This window comes from Gracilinanus agilis, chromosome 5 (assembly GCF_016433145.1).
Source record: "Gracilinanus agilis isolate LMUSP501 chromosome 5, AgileGrace, whole genome shotgun sequence".
NCBI classification, from domain to species: domain Eukaryota; kingdom Metazoa; phylum Chordata; class Mammalia; order Didelphimorphia; family Didelphidae; genus Gracilinanus; species Gracilinanus agilis.
In genome coordinates this window covers 9,620,463-9,635,148 of record NC_058134.1, presented here as the reverse complement: position 1 = coordinate 9,635,148, position 14,686 = coordinate 9,620,463, and the positions used below count along the sequence as shown (strand labels likewise).

Below are 14,686 nucleotides of genomic sequence, written 5' to 3'. Positions count from 1 at the left end.
GCCCAAAGGGCAGTCCCTTGTCCTTGATTTGTTACTTATTGTCACGTGTGGGTAACTCATCTCCCCTCCCTACTGAGGGAGGTGGGGATGATATTATCTCTGGTGGCTAGAGTTTTAACTATGAATGGGCTGGAGCTAATTCTATTTACACACTTCTTTGTGCCCCCTTTAACACAGAGCCCGGAGACCTCAGCCTGAAGCTGTCCCCCAGGTTATTTATTGCACTTAATTTTCAGGCACATGGTTTCTCTCACCCTTTGAGGATTCCCTGCTTCTAAAGGAAAATATTTGTTGTCTGGCTGCTGTCAGATGTCCTCTGGAGTGCCATGGGTGATGCTGACTGAGCTCTTGGCCCTAGAAGAACCAGAGTCTCAGGAATCAGAAAAGCAGAGCTAGTGCAAGCAGGCCTAGAGGGTCCCCCAAGTCTTCCTGTTGTTCCCCTCCTGGGTGGTGCAGGGGGGTTGGGGAGCAGAAGAAGGCAAGAAGTTATCAGAATCCTGAGCCCCTCACAGAAAGTCTGACTTGCCTTCTCTGCTTGCAACACTGAGGGGCCGTGTGGGACCTCCAGGGAAGTCCCCACGGCAGCCTGGGCCACTCCAGTTCTCTCACCTCCTCAAGGGGGATTGGAGGGAGCAATCAGCTCTGAAGGGGACGGTGGGGAGGCCTCCATGAAACTGTAAGGAATTAAAATTTTTTGGTTGGACTAAATATATGAGAATTCTGTGATAATATTGTAGTCTCTGATTTAAAGATATTATAGCTCAAGCTAAAATGACTTTTAGTTAGTTTTATTTACAAGAAGGTGGAAAAAAAATGAAAGTAGAGGAATGTAAAAGAGGGTAGAGAAAATGTTTAGCCTATCACACTAAATACTGCTCCGGTGCCAAGGTCAGCGCCGGAGGGCTTGTTAATCCTTCAACCGGAGGACTCGGTGGTGAATGAAACAAGGGTTTGACCCGTGCAGCCTCCTCCAAGAAGGGGAGGCCTCTCCGGAACTAATCTCTCCAGAAACCAAGAAAGGAGGGTCAGTTTCTCCTTCACCCAAGCCGAAGCCAATCATTCCCCAAATGCACTGACTCTAATGGGCCTCCACAGTGTGGTGTGAAGGCCATGCCAAAAAATTGGAGTCTTTTTTGTCCTCTGGCACCAATAGAATCCTGCTTTTTGACAAAGAAACAACAAAGCAGAAGTGCATCACAGAAACCATATGGTGCCCAGTGGCAGTGCCACCTCTCCCTGTCCTGTCCTTGGGCCAGGAAAGGGGCAAGGGTCACCCATACCCACTGTGGCAACTTTGGCCACCTGTGCTTATTGGGAAGCTTTCCACTCACCTGCCTGTGTACTCACCTTGAGAACTATCTGTTGCTTATGTCCTTTCTGGCTGGGCAGCTGTCAAAGACTGCCTTGTCCAGCTCAGTGTCCACAGCTCTCATGCTGAATCCAGTGGGGCCTGACCCCTTCTGAGCATTGATCACCATTTCTGAAGAGACCCACAGCTTCTTTCCATGGGCCTTCTCAGATGTTCATCACTGTGCCCCCTGTCCAATTAGACTCAGTCTTCCTTTCTGCCCTCACTTCCTTGGTGTTCCCCTTGACCTTCTGTCATGGCCACATCCTCAAGAGAGCCGCCAGCTGTCGCCTTCTTAGGATGGCTCAGAGTAAGGATGGGCTCTGCCCTCCTCGAGCCTCCCAATAGTAGCAGGAGGCCGCAGGCGAGAGTGGCGTCTGTTTGGCTAGATAGACTGTCAGCGCTCAGAGGAGGCTCCCCTCCGCACTCCAAAAGGCACACTTTGGCCTTTCCTGCAATGTGAAAGCAGCCTCATCTTCTCTTAAACAGCATTGACCTCCTCATCCCCCCACCCCCGCCAGGGCCTCAGATCCTGGACCACATTTCAAGAGCCATTGATGCAGACAGGAATCATTGTGGAAGGGGTCGCCTTCTCCTCTAGCCTGGAGGCAGGCTCCAAGCAGTGCTTCAGGCCTCGCATATGAGAGGGCAAAGGGACCAGGCTGTTTGAGGAGGGGGCAGTGAGCCCATCTAATGAGATTGCCACCTCTGGGAGTCCGTGCCGATATTTCTGAACTTTTTTCTTCCTGACTCTGAAAAGTCTTCCAGGCCTTGGACCTTGTTGTTTTTGAGTTCCTGGCAGAATAAGAATCATTCATCATTTCGTAGGGGAGATTTACACACTTTTTGTTGTTGTTGGTTTTTTTTTTTTTAGGAAATCCTTGCACGTGGAATTCTTCTTCCATTAATAAGCCAACTCAGTGATCCTGATTATATTAATCAGTACGTCATCTGGATGGTAAGGACTATAGACTTTCAACTTTCTGCCCAACACATTAAAAACGTGCTGTCAGTCTTCTCAGCATCTCTCAAGGCAAGGCAAGCCAAGCCCTTCGCTTTTGGGCCAGCCAGGAGGACACGTCCCTGTGGGCTGAGCAGAGCACCTTGAGGGGAAGGGTCTGCCCCAAATCTAGGATTGAAGGCTTCCCCATTTCATTTCTCTGCTGGCATGGGCTGCCATCTGTCCCCTTCATTGGTGGCCAGCTTTGGAGAGTAGCTGAGGCCCTCCTAAGGCAGTGATGCTGTGACAAAGGCTATCTTCAGCCCTGGCCCTTGAGTCCTAGTTAGGTTGCGTGGGGCTCTGAGCAAGAAAGGACGAGCATGGCTTCTTTGGAAGACACTGAACTTGGAGTTAGGATTCAAGATTCAGGATTCAGGTTCCTCCTGCCTGGCAGCCCTGGGCCAGTCACCCACTCTCCATCTTCCTCTGGTTTACTCAGCGGAAGTGACATGGTGGCCTTGGGGTCATTGGACTACCTTGAGAGGAAAGGTGGGTGCTCTTGTGGTCCAGACGTGGCCAGGCCTTTACTGGAGTTAACCATATTGATGACCCAGTAATGGTTGGGTCTCGTGTGATTGCCTACAGTAATAGGAGTCACTGAAATCTGTGTTGTATTGAAAAGTGTTCTGGGAAAGGACGAATGGTGTGTGCAGCTGCATAGCCCTGCCGGTATTCTCTGGGACCCCATTAGGGGACCTAAATGCTATGTGCGAGCTCGCTCCCCTGTTGTCCTCAGTTCATTAATCCTTGGCACTTGGGTGGGGTGGGAGTCCTGACACATTTATTGAAATGACTGAGGGGCAGCCAGCCGACAAGGGATGGAAGCTGACCTGGGATTTGGTCTTCATCTGTAAAATGTGTATACACTGAATGAAAAAATTTAAAAAGGTGAAAACATTGTATAATGTTTTAGATCTGTATGAAATGATCATATGGACACGTGTACCTAGATTGTGTGCATAGAATCATTTCTTTAAGTCCTTAAAGCTTTTCTCATAGGACAGGACCAGAAATAGGACTTCTGAGACAGTTTCACATGGCCACATTTAGGGCTGTCAAGGATAGGTTTGTTGTGAAGCATAAAATTCTGCTATTTAAAATTGGGGTGTGTTAAATGAAGCCTTTGAAAGCCTGAGGGACCCATAGACTGTTGATGCTTCAGCAATAAGAAGACTAAGGTCATCCTTAGAATTGGTTGGCTTCTTGTCATCTCACATTGTTAATCACAGGGATGTGGCCATGCTTTTGTCTTATTAAAATCATTGTTCCCTTTCCTGAATTATTTTACTTGAAGGGTCATCTCTATTAAAAATATTTGGAGTTTCAGGGTTTGTTATGTGTGGTCCATGTCAAATGATTTTTAAAAATTTAAAAAAAAATGACTAATCAAGGAGTATTAAAAATGAACCTTGGTGTGTTTGGGGAAGAATGGGTTAAGCATTGCATAGAGATACAGTTTATCTTAACTCATGAACTGACCTCCTAAATTTCCAGATTTTTGTTCCCTAGATTCGTGATTCCAATTGCAACTATGAGGCCTTTATGAACATTATTAAATTAAGTGACAATGTGGGTGAGCTCGAGGCCGTCAGGGATAAGGCTGTGGAGGAATTACAGTATCTTCGCTCCCTCGACACCGCGGGTGATGGTGAGTGTGCGAACCTTATGCTCGGATCCGTCTTGAAAGCCAAATGGCGAGTTGTAGTTCAGGAAATATTCACCATCCCACGTGAGGACATCAGTCACACAGCAGGCATCCTATGATTATTAATGGTAAGCGGTCCTATGCATCGCCTACCCCACATCCAGGATGTACTGGGCTGGGGCAGGTGGGGCTTGTTTGGATTAGCTAATGAAACTCCTGGACTGATCTGGAAAAGTAAGTTGGACTTGCTCTAGTGATAGAGCTTTTCTTTGACCTTCAGGAAGATTCCCCAAACCCTAAGCAACAAGGGCTACATAGCTTTGTGGGATGGGGTGGATCAGGAGAAAGGTAGATGCCAAGGAGCTTCCCTTGGACTCTAGGTCTGTACTTTAGGGGACATACAGGTGAGAGGGGGGTCAGGAAGACCAGCAGCAGACTCCCAATTGATGTCTGGCTACATTGGCTGCCTGAACAGTGGCACTTCCCCTAGACCAGTGATTCTCAAAGTGGGCAACATCGCCCCCTGGTGGGTGCTGCAGTGATCCAGGGGTGAGGTGATGGCCACACTTTTTTTGTATTACATTCTATTCTGAGTTCAATAAATAGTTTCATAATTTCCAGGGGGTGCTAAGTAATATTTTTTCTGGAAAGGGGGAGGCAGGCCAAAAAAGTTTGGGAACCCCTGGCCTAGACCAACTATAGAAGTCTTCAGGCAGTAGGATGAGGGAAAGCATTCATGCAGCCAGCCTCCTAGTGTGACCAGAAGTCCAGAGATATGTGGAGCCTGAAGAGAGCAATAGCAGAAAACTCTCAATGAAAACCTCACGGAGATGTCAGAACCCTAAGGTATGGATGGCAGCAACCAATGTCATATTGAAGCACTCGGCTTAAGGACCCATGCCCAGGGACTCCTGATCTCAAATGCCATCAAGGGTCCTGAAACCCTATCTTTGAATCCAGGGTGACCTGACTTTGGAAGGAGGAGAGGCCTGTGACCCCTAAACAGGACCTAGCACCTTACCCAAAAGCACAGCAGCTTTTAGCCCTAGTACAAAGTCCAAATTCAGGAATTATAGGTATCGAAATGAATAAACCAAAAAAGACACCAAGCGATATAAAAATTATTATAACTAGATGGCTAGAAATCCTTCCTAGGAAACAGTAATTCCCTAATTGCAATTAGAGACTCAGAATGAAAAAAACAAAAACATAACCTAGGAGAATTGAAGTAAGACATCAAAAAAATAAATAAAAGCTCTGGAGGAAAGTCAGTAAATGGTAAGAATCATTGGACTCCCTGAAAACCAGAATTTCTAAAACAAAGCCAGGATCCTATTTTAAGAAAACATACATGAGAACTGAAGAATCCAGAGCCCCAACATAAGAAAAAAAAGGGTTCAGGTGCCAGTGATCTCGTCAGGCAGTTTCCCCTAAACAAGAGCAGTTCTTGGAATATGGTATTCGAAGAGTCAGAGGGAGAGCTGATCCCTGAGAATAGTTTTCCCTGCAGTGAATTGTGGGTGGAATCGAAGACTTGAAGATTTCTTTTTAATGAAAAGACTAGTGCTGAGTTGGAACTTGGATGTACAAAAAGAGAATTCAAGAGAAACCTCCACTTAAGTCATTGGAAGTAGCTACTGTTTAAAGGATGATGGAGGAGGTAAATAAGAAAAACAGAAGAGGGTATGAGGATTGGCTCTTGTCTGAGGCTTTAAAGAGGAGGAAAAGGAAGGTCTAAAAAAAGGATTCATCAAGGTAGAGCAAAGAAAGCAGACAGAAAGGTGGCTTTCGAGGTGGACCTCAGTCTGGTGCAGCATTTATTAAACCCTTACTCTATGGAGAAAGAATTCATTTGTATAGGAAGGAAGAAGTGCCTGGAATGGTTATTCTTCATTACTAGGTGCTTCTAAAGGGAAGTGTACGAGGCTGGAGTATGGAATGAGGGGAACAGATATCAGGTGAATTTCAGTTACAGGTGAAGAAATGAATGAGTGATTGAAGCAATTTTTGAAGCAGATATTCAGTCAGTAAACATTTATTAAGCACCTACTGTGTTCCAGGCACTGTGCTAAGAACTAACGAGAGTGAAAGACCAGAGACAGTCCCTGTTCTCAAGGTAATAACTGGGTACAAAGAAGTATAGAATTGGGTGAAAACAATGGATAGAGGGAATTAAGGAGAACCAGGAAAGACTTTTTGTAGGATATGGGGTTCTACCTGGAGGAGGAATCCAGTAGAGAGGGAGAGAGAAAATGAGTGAAAGAGAGGGGATGGCAGAAGGGCAATCTGTTGGAGGAGACAGAATGGAATGATATCTCCTGAACACATAGAGGTACAGAATAAGGCCACATTGTCCTGGAGAAAGGGGCAAAGGACACCTGAGTGATGGGAGATCAAGAGCAAGTTTTCACAGCAAATGGCCTTAATTTTTCCTTTAAAATAAGAGACAAAGTTCTCCACTGACAGTGGGAGTTTTGAGGAGGAATGGAAAGGTATGGAAAAGCCACTGTGGAGAGAGGGAGAAGGACTTGATTAGGGAAGTGTATGGTAGGATTCCAAGTAGCAGAGAGGGACCGGCTAAGGCTAACATGCCTTTGTAGTGGCCACAGTCAGAACAGTTACAAGGTTTTATCCTTCATTCATTCAGCAGGGCATATGTGTGGTGGGAGTGATTCAAGGTTAAGGCTTGGCTGAACATACTTGGTGAGATGATAATGGGAGAAGATTCAAGAGAGGAGGCCAGTGTAGAGTCAAAATTGGTTCACCAAAAGATGGGGAGAAGAGAGAGTGGCTAATGTGGGGAGAGTATTGAGGAGTCAAGGAATTGGAGGTCATGGTGCAGACAAAAGAAAAGGGTTACATAAGGGAAAGCAGAGGGAAAAGGGAAAAGCTGGTAGGTTGTGATTGGGTAAGGAGATTTCAGAATTCCTAAACGTGTGGAGGTGATACAGGTGTGGTTGAGGGCAAGATGGAGAATATGGACATCTTTGTCTGGTTGATGTGGGGTGGAAGAGTAGCTCATGTAAGGAGAGTAGATTGAGGAACTGAGTGGTTTGGGAATTTGAGGGAGTATCAGTACAAATATTGATATCCTCTAGTATGAAGGCAGGAGTTGAGGAAGAAGAAAAAAATGTGAACCAGATAGCAAACTTGTGGAGGAAAGAAGACTTGGGGCTATGTAGGCAGCCACGACCAGGATTTTAATTGACTGGTGTAAGGACAGATTTGCAAGAAGGGGGATTTTAGAATGTTGGGATGAGAAGACTCACAATCTGTCCTGCCTTACAACAGAGACCCCTGATATCAACATCAATATGTATAGGACAGACTAAGTCTTCTCGGTTGGCCTAAGGCCTGGGAGGGGTCATTGGCCCTTCAAGCCCTGGTGTATCTTGGAACTATTCTTCAATGGTCTCAGATTGATTCAGGAACAACACAGGTCTTCAGGGTGCCCAACTTTCTCAAGGAAATCCTTTTGTGGCCTTTCTAGATCTCGAGGTACCCAAGAGTCTTTCCTCTCTCCCCAGAGATCCCAGATCGAAGACCTCTCTCAAGGTTCTTTCCTTTCCACCGTCTTTTGCTCCAGACTCAACCATTGCTCTGTCACTCATCTCATCTGAACATTTTAAAATCTCCCTTCTTGCAAATCTATCCTTACACTGGTAAAGATCAATAGCATGAACTTTAAAAGAAAGAGAGGTTACTGAATGATAGAGAAAGGGAGAGAGCCTAGAACTGGTAATGGGGAGCAAATGGCATTCCAATTCCTCCCTCAACCAGTGAGCCAAGGAGAATAATTGAAGGTACAGCTGGTCCTGAAAAGGGTGGCCAGGAAAGCTGTCATCAGGGAAGAACTATGTTTTGATAAGTGTTAGGAGAGGGAAGGATTTAAAATGAAGGACAGTTTATTGCCTTGAAACAGGCATTCCAGAGGGCATAGTGAAAGGGCTGGGTGGACTGTGGATTAAACTTGGGATAAGAGGGTAGAGGGAGACCGGAATGAGAAATTGGGAGGTAAGAGGTGTTGAGTGGGCTTCAGAGTCATTGGGATGTGAAAGGTGTGATCATTTGGAGCAGGGTAAGTTTAAGATATCCAATAGGAAGTTGGAGATGGGTTAGGGCTGCATAAGTAGGTTTGAGAACTCTCAGCCTAGAGAGAGCATATCATTGATGGAAATCAGATGAACCTCAGCCTTGTGAATGAGTGAGTACATGAATAGCCAAGGGTGCTGGCGGCCAAAACTCCCTTTTCTGGGTCTTTAACAGCTAATACTTCAATCTCTACAGCATCTATTGGTCTCCTGGCTGCATCTCCCCAGGATGATTGCCCTGGTCTAGAAATCTTATTGCTCCTGTGACTCCCAGATATCTCCATCAGCGTCAGAGGGGAGATGGTAGTCAAGGGAGTGCTAGTGATTTGACCTGCCGGGTACCTGTCTCTCCCTCAAATGGCCCTGATGCTTCAGCTGGCTGTGTTGCCTGCTCTGCTGATGGCAGTTGGTGGACAGCTGGTGGAGATGGTAGCACAGGAATTACTTGCATGAGTTTCTATTTTTCTTTTTCTCACTTCTCATAAAAAACAAGTAAGTGTGTGTGTGTGTGTGTGTGTGTGTGTCTGTGTGTGTGTCACACTCAACAGAGAAACCAGCCACGGTGGGCAGAGGAAATAGTCACAAGCAAAGCAAACTCTTGTCCTGAAAGAAGGACTTGGGTAGAAGGAAAAGCAAATAGAACTGGAATTCAAAGAAAGGACTTGAACAAATTGTCCTGTGTGAATAGTAGAAATGATGAGAGACAACTTTGTGGTCCTGCCCGAAAGGAGTGAAGGCAAAGTAAAGTGAGCTGCATGAAAAGAACAGTTTTTACAAGACCAACAGTGTTGAAAAGAAAAATGATTTAAAAGGCTAAAGAGGTCTAATCCAATGTGAAGACCAGCCATGTCTCTGGAGACCCCTTGCTGAAGCTGGTCACTGTCCACCTGGCAGCAGTGAAGGACACAATGCTGTGTCATTTGGATCAACATTAATTAGGGAGACTAAAGGCGGGAGCAGTTGGGATGCCCAAAAGCTAAAGGCCATTGGCACATGGCCCAGAAGAGAACAGAAGGTTAGAGATGCACATTCTAGCTGGACAGCTTTGTTGATGAATGCAATATGTGGAATTTATTATATCTATATTTTAAAAAGCAAGTGGTATAACATGGTTTCTTATATAGTTCTCTTAGGCATTTTTTCTGTGCATTTGGAAAATGCCCTTTTGGTGTTTAAATTCAGAATTATAACAAAAGAAATTATAGCTGGGGAATTTCTAGGGAAATAAATAGAAACATTAATGGAAGCAACAGCATATCCATTGGATTTCTTTGTCACCACAACTAGATGGGGGCTGTCCATGACTTCTCTGTTCTTGTAGCTTCCCATTTGGCTTAACTTCATACCTGGCATTCATCCACCAGATGTTCATTCAAAGTGCAGACCATCCACTCAGATGTATGTAGGTGGAGTAGATGGTTAATGTCAGCTCAGTGCAGCTGTGGCCCCTTCTAACTGCTCCCACCTGACCAAAAAGCAAATTTCTTAATTGTTTCCTCAACCCCCATGCTGTATATGTGTACATACATATGTGTATACATATTATATACTCATGTTAGATATACACAGTATATATCGGAACCGAAGTATCAACTTACTTAAATTGTTGCATCTGATTATTCAAATTTGACCTTTTGTTGAAAAAAAATTTTTTTGTTAATTTAGTCTGTACATATCAAAATATTTTATAAATGTCATGTACTTAATTTCTAAATGTATGTTCATTGTGTTTATTTTTAGATATCAACACTATCAAAAATCAAATTAATAGTTTATTATTTGTAAAGAAAGTATGTGACTCCAGAATACAGAGGCTGCAGTCAGGCAAAGTAAGTAATAATTTTTTCTACCTTCTGTCTTAGTATCAGTTATAAAACAGAAGAGCAGCAAGAGCTAGGCAGTTGGAGTTAAATGATTTGCCCAAGGTCACATAGTTAGGAAGGGTCTGAGGCTAAGTAATGTATTTTTAATTAGTATTTGATTATGAATAATTCCATTTAACTGAAACATCAATTAGATGACTGGTTATAAACCAGAAAGAAGAAAGTTGACTTTAGTACAATACTTGTCAAAAGACCTTTAATTAGTTTTTCCCTTTCTTATGTGCTTGCCTTGTGGGCAAAAATATTCAAATATTACATAATTAAAGTATGGCACATATGAAATATGTCATGGAAGCCACATTTATTGGCAGTGGGCTCAGTTCCTGAAATTTCTGGATTTAAAAAAAAAATCTTAATATTTTAATATGAAGATTACAAAGTATTAGATAGATAGGTACTCTGTGGAAGATTGAAGGAGAAACTTGGTGAAGACTTGGTAGGGGTCCAGAAGGTGTGGTGACCTGTAGCTTACATTAAGAAGGAAAATCTTCCCCTCTCCCCCTCCACTCCAGCATTATGTCTTGAGATCTTTTTATCATCTCTGATAATCTGATAAGGACAGTTTAGTTGATAAGGAAATAATGGGACACTGGAGTTGTCTTTTACCCCATGCTTCCAGCTCTGACTCCAGGAGCATGGAGTTTATTATATATATTTCAAGACTCATTTCACACAAAAGAACCCCCCTTAAACTTTGCAGATGTGCAGAAGTTATAAATTATGTCATATCAAAACACACAAGGTCTCATTGGCTTCAGAACAGAACAAGGCTGAATTTTGACTGGGTTCTTATCAGAAAGCCAAGTCGGGGAATTTTTTTCTCAGAGTTGAATTACCCCTGCTAAGGTTTTGGCCTTGGCAATACCAGGCAGCTGCATTCCTGGCCAAAAGGAGAGAGTGTTAACAATTTAACTTCTGGTTAGCTAGGAACTTAAAGCTTTACAGTAAGGCCACAATACTTTTCAACAAGAAATCAGGGATCACAAAAGAGACCAAAAGAGGAGTTTCAGATTTTTATATATTCTCTTATTGGCTTCCCACAATTATGGACTCTCCCAAAGGATCATTCCACTTTTTCTGCAGTTTGTCTGCAGCTCTTTGGTGGTGTCACGGGCGTCCTCAGAGAAGAGATAATGTTAAGATGGAAATAGTTACCAGTGAATGGGACTCTGAAGTGGGAGCCAAGGCTGTCACAGCTCCTGGTATCACATCCGTGAATGCCCAAGTCAGATCCTCCAGCTGTTACCATATCTGGGAGTTTGAGGCCATGGTCTTTGCATCACTGTGTGATGTGCTTGTGCCTTCATGGCCAAAGGAGGAGGCCTTCTGAGTGCCAGGCCTGGGATGTAGCCTGGTTGGTTCTTCATGTGATACTGTTATTACAGTATGTGTAATAGTGATCTGTAACAGCTGAGGGTCCAGAGCACCTTGGTGTTGTGCAGAATATGGTGGGTTGTGTTTGTGCCTTTGAAGGGAGATGTGAAGTGTAGATGGGGTGTTTCGGAGTATCTCCCCTTTTCCAGAGCAGGTTTCTTGTAGCTTTATGGGTCTGTGCTCCTTGCTCTGCTTCATTCATCATGCTACAAACTTGATTTGCTGCTGTCTCTAAAATAGTCCTGATGTGTGGACTAATGGTCATGGTGGCTTCCAGAGGTCTTTTATGACCTCTGGGGTATGCACGGGGTACAGTGCCAGCACTTCTCTGCCTAGAGTTAGTGGGACAGGACACCAGAAGGCACTGCCTGCTTTTCTTATAGAGATCCTGTTCTATAAGCAGAGACTAATCTGAGTGGCCGAGGGTGGTCGTCGGATGTAAAGAATGAAACAGATTGGAAGCATGGCTTGTTAGCTCATAATGCTCCGAGATATACTGGAGTCACCACTTTATTATAAAGGAAATTAAAGATTCCCTTCCCCCAAAAGCCCAAGAAAGTTTCCCACAGTTACAGAGAGCAGAATTTTTACTATAATCAAAACAAAAACCTTAGAAGCCTCCAGGTATAGATAAAAAACATTGCTAAACTATCAACTATACGTGTTATCTTTAAGTGGAGCCTGGGACATCTCATTAGGCTGGAAAGCCCCTGAAGTTCTCAGCCTTGATGGAATTAAACAATTTTTTTGAGCCTCATTATTTTACTTTAATTCTGGGCAAAATGCCCTGCCGAGGGTTTGACCTTGGCCGTATCAGCCATCTGTACTCTCGGTCAAAGGGGAACAGTGTTAGCCCCCCTCCTACTGGATTGCTGAGAGCACAAAGCTTTTTCAATAAGACTATAATGCATTTTAAAGGAAAGTGAGAATTATGAAAGGAATCAAAAGAGGAAACTCAAATTTTTATCTTAAATATCCCACTCCGTCTCGACCCTGATAGGGAGAAACGATCAATACACGGCTCTGCCAGTCTATATTGATCTTTTGAGGGGGTCCAGATGAAAATATCTACTTGAGATTCTAATTTCTCTTAATAGCTGCCGACATTTTCTCACTGGTTGTGTGACCTTGGATAAGGTATTTTGTGCTCAGCTTTCTAGTCTGTAAAATGGGAATAGGGTCATAGATGGGCCTTTCAGAGAACTAGTGTACAAGGTCATTCCTTCCACCAGTGAATGCAGGCCGACAGCCCTCTGTGGAGGTGGATGAGGCCCACAGCCAGGACTGGTCAGAGACTGACCTTGAATCCAAGACTTCTTAAAACGGGAATAATGAGGCTTCTGGTCGTCCGAACCCCATTGGATGGGGGCTCTTGGGGGCCAGATGTGGCTGTTTGTTGATTGCATCTTAGATGGAGGAAAACCTACTGGGGATCCAGGCTCACTGCTCAACTCCCTGAAGAGACATATCTTCTTTTCTTCTTCATTGATTCTCTCTAACTTCTGTGGGTCAGGGGGAAACCTGTTAGGCTTTTAGGTCTTGGCCATTTCCTTAGAAGAGAATCTTCAGAGCAAAGGGGCATTGAGAGACAGTGGTGTAACCTCTCTCTTTTCTTCCTAGGAAATAGATACTGTGAAGCTGGCGGCCCATTTTGGGAAACTTTGCACAGTCCCCTTGGACAGCATTCTCGTAGACAATGTTGCACTACAGTTTTTCATGGGTAGGTGAAGCTTTCACTGTGAGCAAGATTGAGCTTTGAAATGTTGAAGAATTCAAACTTGTATCTCACTGAGTTTGGCCCATTTTCATGATCAGGTTCTCGAATCCTGGCTGACATCAGAGCCCAGTAGTCTGAGATAATTTAACTTCAGAGATGCTCCTTGTGATTTCTTTTTGACCCGTCAGTCCTTGACTCTCATTGATGTAAGGGTTCCTGGAGAAGAACCTCCTCTTCCCAGTTCAGATCAATGACTTTCTTGCCATTTAGTCTTGTGGGCTAACCCTGAGTTCGTGCCAGTCTGAGGCAGAATTGGAGCACAGATCTTCCTGTAACTCAGGCCAGCTTTCTCGAGTGTAATCTGATTGGTACTATTGTAAGGCTATTTGGCAAAATACTTTTAGTAATGCCTTGTGGGGGAAAAATGAACAAAAACTATTTTCATAGGTCTTAACTGAAATTACAGTAAAATAACTAGTCCATAAAGCCATGTTCTCCTGAGCATTTCTTCAATATTCCTGTAAATGCTGAGCTCTGATGGGCTCTTCTTGAGACATCCAGTAGATGGTGCAGCCTGCCTGCTCTGTTAAAATTAGAGCCCAAGGAAACTCTTACCCTGTCCCAAGGCAAGTAGGGACTGTGGTGGGCATCTCCTCAAGGCCACCCCTCTGCTCTTTTCACCTCACATTATGTGTTTGTGTCTCTCTCTCTAGGGACTGAGGCCTTGGGGAGTGCTATCCTTGGTCCTTGAGCCTTGCACATGGGTGCAGAGGAGACCCTCACATAGGATTCGAACAAATTCTTTTTTAAAAAATACTCCTTGTTCCTTTGTTCTCAATTTCCTGTCACTTTTCGTAAAATGGGATGCTGAATAAGTGATTTTCTCTCCTATCTAAGTTCACGAGCCTGGGGTTTTTGCCTATTAGATTACATGCAGCAGACTGGAGGCCAAGCTCATCTCTTCTTCTGGATGACGGTGGAGGGCTACCGAGTGACAGCCCAGCAGCAGCTTGAGGTGCTCCTGAGCCGCCAGAAAGATGGGAGGCACCAGACCAACCAAACCAAAGGCCTTCTCCGAGCTGCCGCTGTTGGGATTTATGAGCAGTACTTGTCAGAAAAGGTAGAGACAAGTCGCAGTTGAGTTTTTCTTTTCTTCTTTGCCACAGTTGGAGAAGATCAACAAATGCTGGGAATGTAAAATGTCTGATTGGATTTTCTCTTTGTTCTAAGCCTGTGGAGTTTTCTTGAGAAAAAATTGCCAGGAAGATTTTTTTTTTCCAGATTAGAATATTTTTTGATTCTTTAACTTATTAATGAAAATCTTTACTTTTATAGTAAATTGTCCTCCAGGGTATATTCTCTCTTTTTGTTGCTTCAAAGCTTGATTTTATTGTTTATAACATATATTTCTAAATTCACCATCTTAAAAAAATTCTTGAATTTACTCAGTTTCTCCAAATTTTGACTCACTTGGAAAGCTGAATGGTCTTAAGTTCTGATATTTAGAAATCATTTTAATCACGATTCCCTTTCTCTTTCAACTTAGAGAGAAATGTTTTTTCTTGACCAATCATAATAAAAGTTTTTCCATAAAAAGAGAAATAGTATGCCCTCATGTTATCTCATCT

General features: G+C 43.8%; 1 protein-coding gene across 2 annotated transcripts in view; it reads left to right on the top strand.

Annotated features, from left to right (window-relative positions):
• SNX13 (sorting nexin 13) overlaps positions 1-14,686 on the top strand; it is a 73,464-nt gene that overhangs the window by 21,913 nt on the left and 36,865 nt on the right. For both annotated transcript variants that reach the window (XM_044678832.1, XM_044678831.1), the window contains exons 9-13: positions 2,223-2,306; positions 3,858-3,996; positions 9,825-9,913; positions 12,962-13,061; positions 13,985-14,178. In XM_044678832.1, coding sequence (XP_044534767.1) covers positions 2,223-2,306; positions 3,858-3,996; positions 9,825-9,913; positions 12,962-13,061; positions 13,985-14,178 — 606 coding nt within the window. The remainder of the gene's footprint in view (positions 1-2,222; positions 2,307-3,857; positions 3,997-9,824; positions 9,914-12,961; positions 13,062-13,984; positions 14,179-14,686) is intronic.